General features: G+C 41.9%; 1 protein-coding gene across 3 annotated transcripts; it reads right to left on the bottom strand.

The window, feature by feature from the left end:
* Positions 1-22: 22 nt before the first annotated feature.
* LOC111840120 (G-protein-signaling modulator 2-like) lies at positions 23-11742 on the bottom strand. 3 transcript variants are annotated; one of them, XM_023804613.2, is made up of 15 exons: positions 11056-11742; positions 8944-8965; positions 6787-8268; positions 6560-6695; positions 6071-6210; positions 4863-4986; positions 4231-4346; positions 3855-4010; positions 3552-3660; positions 2986-3112; positions 2806-2882; positions 2527-2715; positions 1950-2106; positions 1653-1870; positions 23-909 (listed from the first exon to the last, which is right to left on the bottom strand). In XM_023804613.2, exons 3-15 carry the CDS (start codon positions 7002-7004, stop codon positions 742-744), a joined length of 1935 nt encoding a protein of 644 aa, XP_023660381.2. In that variant the 5' UTR covers positions 7005-8268; positions 8944-8965; positions 11056-11742; the 3' UTR covers positions 23-741. The 3 variants fall into 3 exon arrangements, with proteins under 3 accessions (XP_023660381.2, XP_023660380.2, XP_072555740.1); XM_023804612.2 differs by lacking the exon at positions 8944-8965 and having other exon boundaries at positions 6787-7005; XM_072699639.1 differs by lacking the exon at positions 11056-11742 and having other exon boundaries at positions 6787-7005; positions 8944-11044.
* Between the last annotated feature and the right edge of the window lie 1012 nt (positions 11743-12754).

The following is a 12754-nucleotide window of genomic DNA, read 5'->3' as shown; positions in this document are numbered from 1 at the left end:
TTGGCATGGCGAGTCGTCATCATTTAGTCATACAATTAAAATTTACTTAATACTGTACATTTCTGATGCAAAGCCAACATTTACAGTTCCAAACAGATGTAACTACAGTGAGCAAGACCTTACTAGGTAGTATTTTATAAAGCAAACTTGCTATCAACAAATTCCATGACAAATTGTGGCAAAGTGAAAAATTTCTAGTTCAATAGGAAGATTCTCTCTGCACTTCTGTCAGATCTGGGTTTTGTGCAGTCTTGGCGTTTTGGTGCCTATGAAGGACTTCCCCACTTTCACTAGAGCAGCAGTTCCCATTGATGGCGTTCGTAGTCTATGGAGCAGGAATACTTCCTCTGTCCCAGCAGGATTCTGCGCCGGGTTGCACCCAGAGATTTCTAAGAGTTCTTCTTTGGGTGACCCATCTTCTAGTTCAGTTGTAGCTGGACTGCTCTGATAGCAGATGGAAAGTGAGCAGTTTTGTTTTATTTACCTTTTCTTGCAAGTCCTACTATCAAAGACTAAGCAGCTCAAGATCTGGAAACAACATCAGGATCCAAGAAGAAAAAGGGAAAACGCAGGGAGTCTCATAATGAAAACTAAACTTATCCCAATGTAAGTTTCCACACTTACACGTCCATCTTTGTCACTATAAAGTCTGGCAAATATGCTTCAACCCTGATTCCTTCATCAAAGACAATTGTGCTATTTGTAGTCAAAATGGGCGACTGGACACAGCAGTGTGCCAGCTCAGCTGGAGCTGGGCCTCCGTGAGAAAGGACAGAACGTGGCCCGCTGCTCATCCATTCGCTTGGCCTGAGCTTGCAAGATAAGGCTGAAAAAGTCATCATCTGGAACGGTCAGGCTTTTAGTGGTCAACAGAGGCCCAGCGCATCTCTGGTCATCCAGTCTGGAGCTCTATAAGGGAAAGGTGCATGTGTGAGGTTAGGGCACAGGGAACTGCAGCCAAACCCAACCAAGGGCTCTGATATGCTGGCTTATGCGTGTGTAGATCTTCCTTAGTCTCCTGAGCTGCCTTTGACACAGTGAACGGGCATTTTTCTGGGTATGAGCGCCAGGGGCACACTCTGTCTCTGACTGTTTCTATGAGGTGGCATAGAGAAACCACAAGTCCTTCAGCACCACCAAACAAGGCTAATCCTGGCAATGATGCTTGAACCCGGTCCTTCCCTGAGGACACCAGCTGATAGCTTTTCCTTCCTTTTCTTCTTGGAAGTCTATTCATGCTTGAGCAACATCTTAATCCGCCAAAGCTCAAAATGCTCCAACAATGATCTCATCCACATACTGTCAACACTCTCTCCCTACCTTTACTTCTCATACTGTCTTACCAGTACAATCATTGCCTCAACACCTGATTCATCCTTTTTCACTATGCAAGATAATGAAATTGCAATTAATAAAATAAAAAAAAAACTCATGTAGTTCTCTTTCATCCACACTACTGCAAATCTTATCTGGTTTTTCTTCCTCCATGCGCTGCTAAGCTGATTATAGAGTCCAGCAGTACCTGAAAGTCCTCCATAGATATCTACGTGTCCTTCCTGACCTTACCAGACTCCTCTGGCCCCCTGAGTTAGTAGCCAAATGAGCGTGTTGGTTTAAGTTTAATGGCAAGATGTCAGTCTACTCAAACCAACCTGACACTTGACCAGTGTATCAAAGAAGTCCTCGCTGGGCTCCTTGGCATCTCCGCTCTCCTTCAGGCGGCTGAGAACGGACTGGTGGTGCTGCTGGTTGACCCGTAGGCCTGGGAGGAGGTCTGCACTGGCCCGCTGCTCATCCAGACGTCGGTTCTGAAAGCTGGCAATTGCATCCAGGAAGGGTTCGTGTGGTGAGGATGCCAAAATCGTGTGAGCTGGTGGGGAGCAGATGGTTGGATTAGCATCTGTCTGCTAGCATTGTTGGACAGAATAGCCAAGAAGAAACCAACTCACATTTCTTCATAGGCCTGGGCAAAGGTGGGGTAGGGCTGCTGGGGGCAGATATATGGCTCTTGCCTTCCTGTATGTTGCATCTTTGGTCATCCATTCGACTGCTCTGGAATCTGCTCAGCAGGTCAAAGAAAACCTCGTCTCCCAGCATATCATGGGCCTGTGACGCACAATAACCAGTCCCCAGATCTTAGCAGTTATATAGCTCAAACACTACAGTGTGCTACTGCCACAAAAAAAAAAAAAAAAAAAAGTCCAGACAGACTTTCCACTGAAGACCTATATGGATGAAGGGTATGACACACCCCTCAAGACGGATGCAAATGAGAACAAGACAGTTCATCAGCATTATATCAATTATATTTGAGAAATGCTCAATATACATGAAATCAGAAAAAAATATACGAAAAAGAAGCCAAGTCCTATCAGGGAAACTCAGCATTTTTGGAAGCTGTCCTGAGCTACTGGGTACTTTTCACAATAAAATCTGAACAGCTCAATTCTCTTTATTGGAAGGTGTAGCCAGTTCTGGTGGGTCCACCATCAGCCACCCTGGCACCACGTGACGGCCTCTGCTTACCTTCCCTGCCCCCTCTAGGTCTCCCTCTACATCCAGGCTGTTACTGTAGTTCTGAGGGGTCTTTAGGGCAGAGCGGCTATTTCTGTGCATCTTTGCTCGGAGACGACTGACAAAGGACAGCCTGGAGGACGTCTTAGCCAACGAGACCTTAGCCTGGCTGGTTATGTCGTGAGGATTCTGCTTCTGTTCCTTTACAGAGAATAGATAGAAAATATGACAATCACTATCATCTGGTTCTTTAATTTTCTCATGCAAAGTAAATGGTTATTGTCTGCTTACACTGATCTTGTCTGGACACAGTTTCACCAGCTCTATTTTCTCCACGCTTCCTCGCCTTTCTGCTCTGGGCTTTTCCCCTGAGTAACCAAGAACAGAGGTTGGCACTAACAAGAATACCTTTCCGATTCATCCAGGGGCTATGAGACGTGGACATTCAGGTAGAAAATTATTAAGGATTACCTTGAGTGTCCAGCCCCTCAATTTCAATCAAGGCTGCACTGCTGTCAGAGTTGTTGCGGAGACCGAGAACCGCCTGAAGGTCTGAGACGTTCATGCTAGCGGTGAGCTCACCACGTTGGTCTCCTGTCTGTCAAAGACAGAAAGTTTTATCATGTCCGCATACAGACTTGGACAAAATGGATTTTGTTTGGTTAAGCGTAATTTATTTAAAATGTGAAACCACAACACATTTGTCACAAAGCTGACAAATAAATAGATACATTTTAGGAGATTATCATTCCCTACTTGGACAGCTGAGTGTGTATCATTTACTGGATACACAGGCTGACTGGACAGGCAGGACATATCAACATGCACATTAACAAACGGCCACCAGAGGGAGCCAGCAGACACGTAACCCATCGTATAGCCTTGGGTCAATAATATGTATCTACTTATTTTCCCATTTAAAATTACCAGATGTTTGGAATCATTCCCTTTTACCTAAAAAAAAGAAATCTAAGTATGCATGATACTTTTGGACAATATACGTTCCAATAACATAATTGCTGGACGAGCAGAAGTACCTCTTTGGAAATTTCCAGATGTTTCTTAGCAAAGTGCATAGCCTGGTCAAGATTTCCCAAAGCGGTGTAGGCGTTGCCCAAACTCCAGCATGCACATCTCTCTCCCACCCTGGCCACAGAAGCACACCCAACAGAGAGTCTAATTTAAGAAACCTCTGAAAACTAAAGTCTGTTAGAACATTCACAAACCAACCACTACGCTATCCTCCGCGACACAGAAAGCATTCAGACCGATCATCCTTTGATTTTGAATTAGCATGGTGACATTAAGGTCCCTAACCCAGGCAAATTCTGCCGACCAACCTGTCGTTGAGGTCCTGTGCAATAACAAGGTGTCTGTGATGGTAGTCGATGGCCCTCTTATAGTCCTGAAGCAGGGTATAGGTGTTTCCCAGGCTGTAGAAGGCTTGGGCCTCCACCGCCCGATCCTGAAGCTGCCGAGCAAGCTGTAGTGTCCTCCTGCAAGCCAGCCCAACACTTACCTCAGCCACACTCCCAGAACTGGGTCATTTCAGAAAAAAGAATCATCATCATCCCCCGTCCCCAAATATAGCTCCGCAAGAAAAACCTGGACAGGCCTTGTGCTTCACCTGCCCCGCTCCAGCAGCCAGAAAAAAAAGAAAATCTACTGCTATTCACATGGAAGCAGCATCTTCAGCGGCTTGAGAGGAAACGTTACTTGTAATGCTCTGCTGCCACTTCAAATTCTCCAAGGAAAATGTAAGCGTTCCCCAAGTTGCAGCACGCCCTTCTCTCCGCAGCCTTGTCACCAAACTCCTTGGCAATGAGCAGCCTCTTCGAAAGCAAACGAGACTTTTTAGGTCCAAGCTATTTTAAAAGCATTACGTCGGAACTCATCTCAGAACTCAAAATTCGGATGCAAGATGAGGGGCATGACAAGGCTAAAACAGGCAGTTGTCATATTAAAAAAATAACCAATCTGGCTGCATTTAGAGAGTGCAGAGTGTTTGGAGCGCTTGAATGCTTAATGGCATGTCACAATTTATGGCTACTGGATAGCAAAAAAAAATCAGATTCAATCAATAAAAAAAAAAAAAAAAACGCCTAACTAAATATCAAGACATAGTAACATTGAAAAGAAATATTAAAATAAAATGCTTAACATTAAATACAAATCAAGCTTAATACAAGACAAGTACGAAATGAATTTGTGATAAAAATTCTTTAACCAGGAAGGGTTTTGAATTCAGGGGTCTGCAATAATAAAATGGCAAAGTGTGAGAGAGACAAAGACATTAAGGTATACCATAGGGTCACCCATAGGGTCCTTCATGAGATGGCCAGGCCTACCTGCTCGTGCGCCACAATCGCGTTGCCGTAGTCACCCAGCATGTAGTGCGTGTTACCCAGGTTGCCATAGGTTCGCCCCTGAGCTGCACGATCCCCCAGCTCCTTCACTATCAACAAATTCGCCCTTCAGACAGGAATGAAAGGACACGACAAGGTCTTCCACAGAAGATAGCTAGGACAGCTAACTGGATGAGCGGCTGTGAGACAGATGGAGGGGAGTGTTTTGTGCCCCCCTCCCCGACACCCCTATGAAGTGCCATTTACTGTAAGAGGCAATGACCGGTGTAGAAGCAGATCACACGCAAAAGGGTCCATGTCACACAGAGTAATAAAGGTATTACTCTGGTTCTAAAAAGTAACACTCAAACAGAAAGTAGAAGCGCTTTCACACCAAAGTTCTGGAACCTGCTCCCAGTTTAAAGTCCTTGGGCTGTCTGGACCTGGAACTTCTGTAGCTCCTGGGCACTTTTGTGTCGCTTTCACACCACACAACAGGACCTGAGACTTTATGCTAAATAAGCATGGGAGACTCAAAAAGCTCATAGGTTAAACTTCACACAATTTCATATGAAACAACACCGCCACGTCAAAACAATGGGAGGATACACAAGTCATTTTGTTAGTTACTGGGGGGATCGATTGCACTCAAAAACGGGACACTGCCTTTTATTTATACGACCCGCAAAACGCTTGTGATTCTCATTAATTCTGGCCAGCAGATCAATCTTCTGTTTTCTGTAGAATAAAAAAACGCAACATTATCCCACAAATATATAAGCGCTGGCAAGTTTCACCACCAGCGATATTAGACAAAAGTATATTGGAAAGCAATGGATTTTTCCAAAACAAATATGGAGACACAAGCAAAAAAATCTATTAACTGATGCATTAAATGTAATTTGCATACAAAAAATAATTATATCTGCTCAATTTTAGCTCCGCTTCTGCATAACTTCCATGTTAGTGCCAGTGCCCTCCGCAGTAATTTGTGTTCTAATGAAAAGTACCTGCTCTGGAGTAAGGACTAAAAAAGGGCTCCGGAACTGCATTCGAGGAACTACAAATCGGGCCGAGTTCCTGCGGTGTGAACACAACAAAAGCCCCTGGTCCCCAGAAAAAGAAAAAAAAAAAAGTTCCTACGGTGTGAAAGCGCCTCATGAAAACACAGCAAGCCAACACAACGCACTGCTAACAGCCAGAAGGCTCACTCATAGAAGCGAACAGCCATCCTTAGCGCCAGCAGAGTGTCCTTTGGAAAGTCAGAGGGGTCCGGCCCACTCCAACAGAAGCTCCTCCCCCTGGCGTGGTACACGTTCCCCAAACTGTACAGCGCTCGGGCTTCGCCAACCTGCCATTTCAGAGGAACACAACACACAAGCAGTCTTTAACACTTAAAACTTCTTTCAAACTAAATTCCAATTCAAGTTGTACTTCTTGCTTAGTCGACGGTTTTGCGACAGCATGGTGGTAGAGTCAGTAGTCTGGTGATTTCTACAGCGTTTACTTGAAGCAAAATAGGATTCTGGAATTCGCCTTTAAGCTGTGGGCAGCCCTGCAATGTGAACCGGTAATTGTGGTCACACCCAGTTCTTCAAGCTCTGCAGTTAGTTATTTACAGTAACTGCTTATCTCTAATTCCACAGTCAGGCAAAGCCAAACAATGCATTAAAAACCCACGTCTATCAAAAATGTTTCACCTTATCATGAAGGATCCTGGATATGTCCAGGTGATTCTGGCAGAAAAATATTGCTTCCTCGAATCTCCCCAAAACCTTCAAAGTGTTGCCGATGTTTCCACTTGCTTTGGCTTCTCCAAGCTGATCTCCTATTGTCCTGCGAATGTAAACAGATTAATAAGAATCGATTAAACTAGTTGTAAAAAAAATTAGATCTACACAAGGATAAGTGGAAAAAACCAGAATACTTGGTGAGGGTGAGGTCATAGCGGTGGAACTCCAAAGCTTTGGCGTAGTCGTCGAGGTGGAAATAGGCGTTCCCCAGCTGGCTGTAAATGGCACTGAGCATCTGGAGGTCACCAGTCCCGATCTGCATGGCGGCCTCGAAGCAGGAGACTCCAGCACCATAGCTGCCCTCCTTGCACAGCCGCTCTCCCTTCAGGGCCAACTCCAGACAGGACTCCATCCTGCAGGATGCTTACAGGTATACTGGGAGCCACCGCTGCCTCTACTACAATATTTAATGTTACACCACCAGCTATCAACATCAAATGACAAACACAGCCCAACAAATACCCTTCCTCTGACAGTGGATTTTGCCCACTATACATAATAAATGTAGCAATGTGAATAGCGGAGTGAATGCAGTAACTGGATTTTTATCCGGCAAATGCAGAAATGCAGGAACGTTCTGAACAGAAATCACACTAAGGGTTGTCCAGTTCCGGAAAAATTGCGCTCAACATCCTGACGGCTTTTGAAGACCTTCTCCTGAAGTCTATGTAAGAGCTTTTCCTTTCTTCCCGTCCTTAAAATCCTGATGAAGGAGCTACTTTAATGAAAGACCCATGAAGGCAGCTCTGTCTGGACAGCAGGACGGTACCAGAACTGCACATAGAGATTCATTCAGAAAACAGATTTTACTCAACTTTCAACTTTGCTGCTTACCCAGGTACCCAAATATCTACTGGCTCAGGTTTCAGCCATAGAAAATAACCTCAACGGAACATTAAATTATTACCCAGCATCCCAAATTATACCTTAGTGTTTCAAACTGAGAATCAAACCAGGCATAACACTGCATTTTTAATTTAAAATATCCAATTGTTAAAAGTATTACATTTTATCAGAGTAGTCACAGCCATAGTTAAGACCAATTATCCCTATAAATTCTCTGTTTATTTACAGTAAAGCAACAAGAAAAACAAAATGGCTGACTTTTCACCACTAAAATATCACCATACCTGCTTCCATTTCCTCTGAAACAATCCAGGCATTTGGAAACGAGCGACATGTGAAGCGTTCAGGATGTTTCGCAGTTCTGACTTGGGATTTCCACTTAACATAGCTCCGTACACAGTCCTCAATAGGAAGGATGCACAGGACATAGCCCACTAAGGTATGCAGGTCTGACACATATGGATTGGACCATCAGCCATCCAACAATTTATTTTTGGGTCGCAAAAAAATTTTTACCTAAAAAAATATATAATAATATATACCCTTATATCCTGCTGCGCCTCTCACTGACAGGCTGTTCGCTGCTAGTCCTTCAACAGGTGCATGTCTTAGAGCACCAAACCATTGTTGATGCTGAAGCCAGGGTAACGTTAGGATTTGCCGATAAATGTTCAGTTTAATCTGGGCTAATCTGATTGTGGTGATCGTTACCTCTCACTTGTCCCTCGAAAACCTCAGAGCGTCTGTCACTTCCCATTAAGAGGAATCCACTGCAGTGATTATAAAGGTTTCTAATGAGCTCGGGGCGGGGGGGACTTTAGTTCTTTGACTGCTAAAACCAGCACTAGATGCCTGGCTACATGATCAGCCCCAGTTTATCAATGTCTTGTGGGAGTCTGACAGGCTATCTGGCCTATTTTACAGGCAAAGACACGAACATGAAGTACTTGATAATAATGTAAAATTGGTGATGGAAATGGTAATAGAAAGCTAAAAAAAGAAAATGGAGATGTGATTTTGTATTAAAACTTTTGTATTTATGATGATTCTGCATTAAATTTTTGTTCCACATTTAAAACATTTGATAGTTGTTTTTTAAAGAAAAAGGAGAAAACTAAGCATCCTGTGAAATAAAGCACCACATGGATACCTTGGATTACCATGGTAACCTATGGACTATGTGACTGGATATAACATTAGCCAGTGCTTCTCCATGTTAATTTACATATTCACACACATATGCATATTTTAGAAGACATACTGACCAATGAAGTGCTACATATTGTCCTTCACTATATAAAATTGAGCTACCTTGTTCAAAAACACACCGAAAACAATTAAATGCATTTTCATTTTACATACACAAACCAGCCCAGGAGAGACTGTATTGTAATAGCTGTATATAAATTTACCAACATCCATCCATCCATCTTCTACTTGCTTACCTAGCAGAGGGTCACAGGCAGCCTGCAAATTATCCCAAGAAACACAGGGTGAAAAGCAGAGGAGCAGCCTGGATTAGATGCCAATCCCTCACAGAGCACACGTTTCAGAAGGTATTTAAGTATCTATAAAACAACTGCTGATCTTGAGCTAAGAAAAATGCATAAACCTAGTACCAATCCCAGGAATCAAACATGCATACACTAGGTGTATCCTTTAACGTGTGCAGCAAGCAGTTCAGTCATGGGAGAGGTTCAGTCAGCTGTGAGGAACCCCTTTCTTCAAGTAACTGTGGATGTTAAACATGAAGTCTCAGGCTACAGTGGCATGCAAAACGCCCATTTCTGAACAAAAAGAGGACAAGGTGACCATGGAACCAAAGAGGCCATCTGTCACTGTGATGACGGAGATGCATATTAACTTTGAGAGAACAACCAAAGCACTGAGAATATGTGCAACCGGCATGTGACACAAATAGCTCTCGGTTACTAAATCAGAAAAAGTTCCAGCGAGGTTCATGGGTAATTTAATCTGAACTAGCCTCCATCTCTGCTATACATACAGCCAGATGTGAATGGCAAAGTGTGGTAGCTTTTCCAGTATCGTGTGCCAGCAGAGCTTACAAGTGACAAAGATGCACTGTGTTACAGGGGTAGAATAAGACCAGGCCACAGAGACACAGTTGAGCAGCAAAAGCAGCCTTTCTGGCTTAATGACCGGTCTCTGCGCAATATGGAAAAAGACAGAACAGTGACTTCACTGCTGAAGACCCAGACTGGTTTGGAACGATTTGCTGGATTTGTATTTAAAAAGGGCCACAGGTACTTAACTGCAAACCAGTCAGGAGCTACTGTCATCTGCCACAAAAAAAAAAAGGCAAAAGCGCAAACAATTTCTAAACTGCAAAAGGCTTCGCAGTTTCTTTGGCGTTCAGCAATGCTTAGTTTGCCTAAAAGAACAAGTAGTAAAATGCTTTTTGTGAATCTTCATGAAACAAAGAGATTAGCAATACTCAGTACTGTGGAAATATTTTAGATATAAGCAAATATTAATAAATTCCTTTAAAACACAGAAATTTCCAATAGGTGAGTTCTACAAATAGATTTCACAGTTGCTACAGAAAGAAAAACTTGCTCTGAGATATATATATAAATAAAAAATACACACACACACACACACACACACACTTATAGAACATAGGCCTAATCGTAATGAAAACTGAGGGATAGTTCACATTTTGGAGCAATATAAAACCTATCCCCAATTACGCAATTTTATTTAAATCCCTCAAAATGGCTATATTATACCCCAACAAATAGTATCTTCACAGGAAATTAACTTCCTGTCTATCTCCGGAGCTTGTATTACATGGAATCAAGTATTTTCGGGTTACCTAAACGGTTAAACCTGATGTCTAGGAGGGGGGCAAACTGTAGACGCAGAACATGAATAAAAAAGAAAGAAAAAAAAACTCTCTCTCTCTCACACACACACACACACACACACACACACAAACAGCTGGGGTCTGCTTCAGCTCCCACTGGGACACCTTACCACCTACATTTCAAAATGCATTCCTTTATTTAACTTTTTGTTTACGCCGATAAAACTAAAGGTTTTACCATTAGAGTAGAAACTGAAAAGGCTAACAGTGAAAAACTGATGTTTTTTTGTATGGAATATAACTGATACAACTGTCTCACCATTCAAGCTTATGGCTAAAAACGACCTGAAAAGTTTATAAGGATTTACGTTTGTGCTTCATCTTAAGTTACCGCCGGCGTATCTAACAGACCATGAGGCAACATCATCACACCGGTTGTTCACAAACATTGCTCCGTTTATTTACAAATATACATCAGTTTTTAGTAACTCCTGCTATATTTGCAGCCCATATTGTTTCCAACAGCGAGTATAATGCTGCAGTCGTGAAAAATATTCAGCAAAACGTATAAAACAGCGCAGTGCAAGTCTTTGATCTAAGTAAATATACACAAGATTCGGCAATGAACCAAACAACAGATAATGCAGGATAGCAAAGTAAGGTGTTTGACACTATTTAACTAGCAAGTAACAGGGCTGCATTAATTGAGAAAATCCTAAGTTATACTTACTTAGCTTCAAGCACTCGCCTGTGCGAGGTCGCGTTTGCAGCCGCGACTCCGGTTCTTCTTCGCCGTCTTTCACCGCGTCCTTCCATCGCAAAACAAAAATACATGTATATCATACAGAAACACTACGTTCAGGGAAAGCCATTTCGTTGAAAGTTAAACATTGTTTTTAGCTACGTAAATTTATCAATCTCGTTAGCGGAGCGATATAAACCACTCCCAGAATAAACTTAGTGTAATCAATAAAGCCTGTCTTTAGCAACAAAACGGTGACGATTTATTCCCCATGTAGGCCTATACAGCTGTTTGCATGCGTATAATTATCGTAGTTTTCGTCGAAAAGCTATAAATCAAATTCACTTATCTAAATTCGTTTAGATATATATTTTCCAGTAATTCTCCCGTGAAGAACACCGACTGTCTTAAGCTATGTTTGTTGATTCTGTTATAGTTGTTTTGAAAAGTTTTGTTTCATATTTTTCGATTTGTTTTTAATAAATAGGCCTACTTAATGTTCTAATAATTCATATTTTTTTACATATATTGTTAAGATCTATAACCACAACTGTTTGTAAACAAGCTAAATGACCCATTTGAAGTTTCTGTGCCGATTTCTGTCACAGATAAAATTCCATCCATCAACTGCTACAACAGTCGTCAGGGTCGTGGGGAGCAGTATCCGGCACGAGACAGGGCTGCACCCTAGATAGGAAGCTTCTGCTTTTGTGTGACGTATATATTATATGGACTGGAAGATATTTAAAATTCCAACATAAATTATACAAAATTAAGCAGAGATCTTTATATAATGGAACCATTTTAGAAATGTGCATTGTAAAGAATGCCTTTAAAAACATTTAGCAAAGAGTAGTTTCTTTTTTAGTCTGTGTATCCATGGTACTTTGTCAAACAACTACATTTATACTTTGGTAAGACATTTAGGATGTAGTTTGTTTTTGCCTTCTTATATAATGCTGTTTAAATTATAACAGTAGGTTGTACTGCACTTCCTAAATGAGCCTTTAAAAGTTTCAATACATCATCCTGGAATACAAAACCAACTTCCCCGTGTTTGTGAATCCATGAGTATGAATATTTTTGTGTTTGTTGTGATTTTTCATTGGTGTGACAGGGGCTATTGTCCAAGGTGATTTTCTGTCACATGAATCTTAAATTCTTTTATATTTCTATGAATGATTGTATCCTCAGAGGGCTCATGATTAAATTCCTCCAAGTTCCCGGCAATTTCTCACACTACTTGTATCTTGAGGAAATGGGGCAAAATTAAAATGCTTCAGGAGACAGGGATACAAGGCCTAGGGAGACAAAAGAACAGCCTTGATGAACAATAAGAGGTAACACTTTACAATAAGGCTCCCTTTGCCACTTGTAAATGGTAGTAACTCATTAATAAAAAGAAAACTGTTATAACTTGTTTAAAATTGTCTATTAATAATTTACAAAGTGTTACAACCTAATTAATAACCAGATTATAAACCATTCATAAACTCTTTATATGCGTACCCTTAATGTAAAGTGGCACCGAATAAGGTAACAGACAGGACAGAGCTCCTTGCTGTGGACATTAACCTGACAGAAAGGTTCATTATTGATATGAATGATAAGTACAGTACATGGGATTTCGTATGCTTGCATCACAGGTCCAGAATCAGTTCTGATGGGTTGGGTGCACTCTGGGCTG

Source organism: Paramormyrops kingsleyae, chromosome 15 (genome assembly GCF_048594095.1).
Source record: "Paramormyrops kingsleyae isolate MSU_618 chromosome 15, PKINGS_0.4, whole genome shotgun sequence".
NCBI lineage: Eukaryota > Metazoa > Chordata > Actinopteri > Osteoglossiformes > Mormyridae > Paramormyrops > Paramormyrops kingsleyae.
Note: the sequence above shows the minus strand (reverse complement) of the source record. Positions and strands in the feature narration are given on the sequence as shown.